The 6,867-nt window shown below is 55.7% G+C and overlaps 2 protein-coding genes across 2 annotated transcripts in view; both read left to right on the forward strand.

Annotated features, from left to right (window-relative positions):
• Window positions 1-6,867, forward strand: part of TIMP2 (TIMP metallopeptidase inhibitor 2) — a 49,555-nt gene that overhangs the window by 21,788 nt on the left and 20,900 nt on the right. The window lies entirely within an intron of this gene.
• LOC103075469 (protein DDC8 homolog) lies at window positions 545-2,370 on the forward strand. The gene is given in 4 exon segments (XM_082931246.1): window positions 545-824; window positions 827-927; window positions 930-2,177; window positions 2,179-2,370. Coding segments are annotated over 4 exon segments (1,821 nt in total).

Here is a 6,867-nt window from a genome sequence, read left to right on the forward strand (position 1 = left end):
CCCCCCCCCACACACACACACACACACACACACACACACACACACACACACACACACACACACACACACCTTTCCTGGTAGGTTCCTCCTCCTTTCCTGCTTCCTCCTTTCATTTGTAAGTAGCTCCCTCCAGAGGGCCAGACATTTGCATCACCCCCACCTGAACCCTAACTTGTCTCCGAAGGTGGGGTCTTAACCCCGGCACTGTTGACATTTGGAGCCTGGTTCCTGTTTGTCGTGGGGCCGTCCTGGAGGGAGGCGGGGTGTAGCACCCCCCGCCTTCCAGTTGTAACAACCAAAACTGTCTCCAGACATGGCCACATGTGCCCCTGGGAAGCAAAACCACACCCCACTGAGAACAGCTGCCCTGCCGGGTCTCATTAAAGGCGTGTGAGACAGAGATTGGGAGCCGGAGAACAGACCCTCGTGGGCGGGTGTCAGGAGAGTGATCTGGAGGGACACGTCCCCCAGCCTGTCCTGTACTCAGAGCCCCGTGTGCCTTGTGTCCAGGGTCTCACTGTCCTCGGAAGCTCCGGGCAGCGCTATGCGTCTTCCTGCCCTGTGGGCTTGCCGTGAAACGGCCATAGCGCCTGTGGCTCCTCGGCCCCGGTGCCCTGGAACCTCCACTCTTGGTTCACACCACCTTCTCTCCGAAGCCGTGTCTGCAAAGGCCCCCGACACGAAAGGAAACACGGAGAGAGCCCCTCGGCGGAGCCCCAGTCCCGACAACGAAGGTTTGCTTTTGAGGCAGAAGCACCAATTGCTACACGTCCGAGAGAAAGGAGACCTGCCCCCGCAGAGGAGACAGGACCTCCAGCAGTGGAAGAGCTGCCCCAGCGCTTGACCGAGGAGCTGCAGGCAGAGCAGCAGGAGGCCCCAGGCCAGCAGGTCCGAGGCCTGGAGAGGCTGTACTTAGCACATCTGTTGGAGGGGAGGCGGTGGCGGGCAGACTGGCCGAGGACCATGAACCTGACTCAGAGGGCTCGACCCAGCCAGGAGCAGCCAGGTCGCCCAGGGCCGAGGGGAAGCACACAGTGGCCGTGCGGCAAGAGAAGGGACACAGGGAAGAGCTGGTCCGACGGCAGCCCTGGTGCACCACGTCCCGGAGAAGAGCGGTGGACCAGGAGAGGCAGGGAGCCTCCAGAGCCACGGGCCTGAGTCCTCGTCCCCTGAGCCCACCAGAGAGGAGTAAAGGAAAACACATGCCTTCAACGAAGACCGGCGGGGGCCACCGTCCTGTTGACCCTGGGCTGAGCAGAGGGACAGACTTGGGAAAGCTCTTGGCTGCTGTAGGGGAGATCAAATGCCTGGAGGAACGGGAGACCGAAACAGCCCAGGATGGCAGGAGGCAGCTGGGGAAGCGAACAGCTTGTCTTCAAGGCCCGAAAAACTACTGTTTGGATCAGAGCGCCGAGGGCAAAGCCGACGACCTGGAACAGCTGTGGCCAGTCGGCTCGACCTGCAGAAGGAGGGCCTCACCGCTGGCAAAGCTCTGTGACAAGAGCAGGTGGCAAGGAGAGCTGGAGTTTGCCTCTGAAGAGTTGTGTGATACCAACCGGAAGCTGAAAAAACACCTGAACTTGCACCTGGATCTCAAGCCCGGGATGGATCAGAGCCCCAGTGAAGAGCAGGGCTTTGAGGAGACGCAGGCGTGGAGAAGGGAGAGCCAGAAAAAGAGGAACGCAAGAGTTGCAGAGATGGACGTGGTGCCAGCCGGGGAGCCCGCGAGGCCAGCGGGGGTGGACGCCCACCTGACGCCGTCCAGAACCAGCTTGAAAAAGTTACTAAGCAAGCCCAGGAACCAAAAATCCCATAGGATGGCCAAGTGCTTGGTTGAGAATGACAGTAAACCGTGGTCTCCCGAGGCAGGAACATCTGTCGATGAAGAGAACCTGCTCTCGTGCAGCCCCGAATCCAGACAGGAGCCTCCCTGACTGGACTCGCTGGTGCAGGGCTCCCTTCAGCTTCACCCGCAAGAACAGGCAGACAGAGGTGGCTTGACGGCATCAAGGCAGAAGCAGAAAATGCAGGTGGAGCAGAGAACACCAAAGCAGCTGGACTCGCTCAAGCAAATCAGACACCCCAAGATGAGCTTGGAGGCCGACCTCCAGACGGAGCTGGAAGATGGGAGGAGGGAACAGAGGCAAGCTTCTCTGGCTCATCGGAAGCCTGACTCCCCCTCCAGACCAGGAGAAGAAAGGAGGGTATGACCGCAGCCCCACTTCCCCCTCGGCCAGCATCTTCGACGATGACAGGCACAGTCAGATGATCTGTGACCTTCAACAGCAAATTCTAGAGCAAAACAAGTTGCACAAGCAGTTTCTTGAAGAAGCCAGGAAACGCTTGTGAGAGTTTCAGAGAATATGTTAAAAGCGAGAGTCCTGCCCCTGGTAAATACATCACTGATAACTGAGCGTTCTGCCAGAACTGTGCGATTGTATTTGCACCGTCTGCTCAGAAACCTGTAGCCTCTTTAAAATGGGCCATCAGTCATCCTTCCATCCTTTGGAGCGAATTCCTCTGCAGGAATCATACTTATTGCCAATCTTGCCTTTAAAACTAAGTCCAATTCAGGAAGACTCCTTAGCACGAACGTGTGGGGCACGGTAGGAGGGTCTGGCCATTGTAGCACAAAGGTGTGTCCCGGAGCTGAGGCTGTTTTCACGTGCCACAGCACAGATGGAAACACCAGGTACATTTAAGTGCTTCAGATGTTTTGGCAAAATAAACACTGGACTTCGAGGGGCATGCAAGGTCAGACGGGCACAGTTTCAAAAGATACATCATTTGTTGCTTAGCCAGTGGCTGAGACGTTAATGGAGAGATTTAACAAAAATCTTTTAGTCTTTCAAACCAACATCATTTAATAGGACATCAGTAACATTCTTAGAACTTTAATATTAGAAAGCAGGAGGGAGGGAGAAGGGAGGGGGAGAGGGAGGGAAAGAAGGGGGTGGAAGCAAGAGGCAGAAAGAGGAAATAGAGAGGGAAAGGGGAAATGGTTCCCAGCAACTCAGCCCTATAGACTCCTTCTGGGGCTGGCAGTGGTGGGGGAACCAGGGGGTCTGGTAAGTTCCCTACCCTCCAGCTTTACCTCTGACCCAGAAACCTTGGCAGTCGTGGAGACCCTACACTGGGTGGGGTTTTATCTGCCTGTTGCATACTTAGGGGTTGGAATGGGGATGGACAAACCTTTTCTGCAAAGAGCCAATAGTAAACATTTTAGGCTTTGCTGGCCATACGGTCTCTGGCAACTACTCTACGCCTGCCTTTGCAGCTGGAAGACAGCACAGACAACACATAAATGAATGGGTGTGACCGAGTTCCAATAAGACTTTATTTACAAAAATAGGTGGTAGGCAGGCTTTGGCCCTTGGGCCAGAGCTAACTGACCCCTGGACTTAGCATATGAAGGAGATGTTCCTCCCTCCCTCCCTCCCTCCCAAGGACCTCCGATGCACTGGGTGGGATAAATCCTCTTCATTCATGATATGTTGGCATCATTGGGCCATCAATGGCCTTTTTTATCTTATGTATGTTTGGCATCATAGCCCAGCCGTGTCAAAGCGACCAACAGAGTGAAGGCAGGGTCTGCCGCGACCCCAGCCCATCCATATATAGACAATATAATGAACAACTCTGAGCCTACCACCCAAACCCAAGATCTGGAATATTTGCTGAAAACCAGCTTTACCTGTGTGCTACTCCCCTCTTCTCTACGCTGCTCCTCCTTAGCTGTATCGTACACCCGCTGAACTTGGGAGTTGCCCCTGCACTTCACTACAGCCCGAACACAACCTGTATTGTTTAGTCTTCTACTTGAACCCTATAAAAAGGATATCATATCATGTGTGGTCTTTTGGAAGCGTTTTTGGACCCAGCATAGTTAGTTCACTCGTGTCACACGTAGGTGTCATTCTTGCCACAGCGTCATAGCATGTGACCCTCTGAGCCTTCTTTCCATCGCTGCTTCTGTTTTGTGCCAGTTCCCCAAAAGTGAACCTACATCCCTAATGCATTTGGATCAGAAGGCCTGGCATCAAAAAGTGCTTTGGGGGCTTCCCTGGTGGCGCAGTGGTCGGGAGTCCGCCTGCCGATGCAGGGGACGCGGGTTCGTGCCCCGGTCCGGGAGGATCCCACATGCCGTGGAGCGGCTGGGCCCGTGAGCCATGGCCGCTGAGCCTGCGCGTCCGAAGCCTGTGCTCCGCAACAGGAGAGGCCACAACAGTGAGAGGCCCACAAAAAAAAAAAAAAAAAAATAGTGCTTTGGGAATGTTTGAACACCACAGCTGGGATGTAGGTGTGGGAAAGGTCCCATCCCTCCTTTTCTTCCCATGTTCACCTTTTTTTTTGGTCCCTGGAAAATGTTGACCTGATATTATACTGTTTTTCCTTTGCAAGTACTGAGTGACAGACACTGCCCCACTTAACTGGAGCTGAACAGTGCACAACACACACACAGGACATGTTCTAGTGGAGGATATAGGTAACAAGTGACCACAATGGCAGATGGTGGTGATAGAGAGAGGTGGGGTGACTGACCGGATATGTGTCTCTGAGCATCCAGCCCACAACCCCTGAATGCGACCATTTGTATGGAGCAGTAATGGCATCCCACAAGGTGTTTTTTTGTTTGTTTGTTTTTCAGTTTTGTTTTAAAATCAATAGCTTGAGTGAGGAACCTTCCACCATCTCACGTCTCCATCATGTGAGTCTCCGTTGTCTGTGGCTTTTCCATTTTAGGTGGAGAAAATGTTTGATCCCAGCCCGGTTTCTCTCACCTGCTTCCGGAATACCATGGGTCAGGGCTGCAGAGCTGCTCACCAATTTGGTCTGAGCCCAACAGTGAATAAGAAAAAAGTCCTGGGGCCAAGAGAGCTTTGTCACTCCCAGGCCAAATGAGGATTCCCTGCGGGGAGGGGCGCTGGCCTTTAGTGGCTGCTCAGCTGGAACTCCCATCTGTCGCTATGGGATCACCTCGGTCTGAGGGTTGAGGGGGTGCCGTGGGATCACTGGGTTTAAAGCCGTCGCCACGATGGGACCCAAACACTGAGTAATGAGATCCTCATGACTCGGGTTGGAAGCCACAGTCTAATGAAGGGGCAAGACTGCCTTTAAGTGTGTTATTTTTGTTTCCACTTTCAAAGGTCATGTTTGTGGCCCGTGTGTTCTAGGTGAGGAATTGTCCCTTCTTGGCCGCACTTGAGCTAAAAGTAGGTGTGGGGGATGGGCCGCAAGACGTGGTGGAGGCTGACTCAACTCTGCCTGGCCTGTCACTCCCACACTGTCCCCTGGAAGCTGGATGAGATGCCCTGCCCTTTCCCACCTGTCCTGCAGAAGGCTGAAGGGGGGCGGGCCAGGGTACCCCCTTGCCCAGGTCAGTGACGTGGGTAATGAAACAGCTCTCTAGGACTACCCCCGCCCGCCGCCCGCAAAAAGAGCTGACCCTCCAGTGATTCCCGAAGGAGATGTCACCGGTAACTTCCCTCTCTCATTGGTATCCAGGGGGTGTCCTGGGATCCCAGAAGACACTGCCTTCACTCCCTGTTGGTCACTTTGACATGACTATGGTGCCCAGGGCCCTGGGACAGTGCCACCTGGAAGGGTTCCGCCCAGTACTGCCAGGGGGCAGTGGGGACCCCGACACAGTGGCTCCTCCTAAAGGGTCCTTCCCCCAGCGGCCTTCCCCACGCATCCTCCCTCCCTCCCTCATGGGCTCTTCCTCTCTGAAACTGCATCTTCTAGAACTTTCCCCTGGTTTTGTGATTCATCCCCCCACTTTTGGGGGCAGCTACCCTGTTCCTGTTTCACTCTGTGTTGTCAGGTCACTTCTTTGCAGCCCAGCCAGTGAGTCCTCCCCAGACGGCAGCCTCTAGGGAAGGCCTCCGTGGCCGGCCTGCTGGTGGACAGGCCCTCCGTTTGCCCAAGGGATCCACAGGCGGAAGACGGCGCCGGTGGTGCCTGCTGCGAGGTCCGCTGTCCACAGGCAGGTGCGGGCCAGCAGTGACCAACAAGGACCAGGACACTTCGGAAGCAGGGACAGAAGTTCTCCCTCAACAGTGTGACTGCTCCAGCCCTGGAGGGGCCTTTGGGCACCCTCGGTTTGGATGTGACCCCACGTTCCATGTGTGCTGCTCTGAGGGTCCTTATGCCTGTCCCCTCCCCTGCCCAGCCAGGTGCAAGGTTGTAGTGTGTATGAGAACATCCAGAATCTCAGAAATGTAAAATAATGGGAAAATAGGTTTTTCAAGTTGGGGTGGAGGGCAGGGGACCCTCTTTCAGGCCTTGAGATGCGGGCAGCTTCTTGCCTCCACGTGATGGAGACATGATGGAGAGCTGATGGCGGAGTGCAGCCCACCCTCGTCCTGGCTGGAGACAGGAGGCTGGGTGGACTGCACACCACACACCACCCGCTCCGACTGGGCTGCTACCTGGGCTCTTACTTGCTAAGCTAACGACAACTAGCCGAGGAGAGGGGGCATGAACCGCCCAGCCTGTGCACCCAGCTTCCCTCCACACTGGCAGCTGGGAGGGTGGCTCTGGGGTTCCAGCCTTTCCATCGCTGCTCCTGGCTCCTGAGAAATGCCGTGGATTGGAGTCGGCCCACAGACCACATGCCTCAACGTCCCATGCCAGGGCCACTGCTGCTGCTCTGTCCATGCAGACGGGGGCCTGAGCCACAGGCCCAGCACTTGAGTGTTCACTCCCCAAAATGAGGCATTCTGGAAGGGGAGACCTGCCCGAGGTCACGGCCCACCAGCAGCAGTGTGAGGACAGGACCCTTGTCTGCTTCCCCTCACTTCTTAGCTGTCCGTCCAGCCCCTTCCTCAGCCTGGGGGTGGGGAGGGATCGGGGGGGGGGGGGGGG

Source organism: Lipotes vexillifer, unplaced genomic scaffold, assembly GCF_000442215.2.
Source record: "Lipotes vexillifer unplaced genomic scaffold, Lipotes_vexillifer_v1.1 scaffold1691, whole genome shotgun sequence".
Lineage (NCBI taxonomy): Eukaryota > Metazoa > Chordata > Mammalia > Artiodactyla > Lipotidae > Lipotes > Lipotes vexillifer.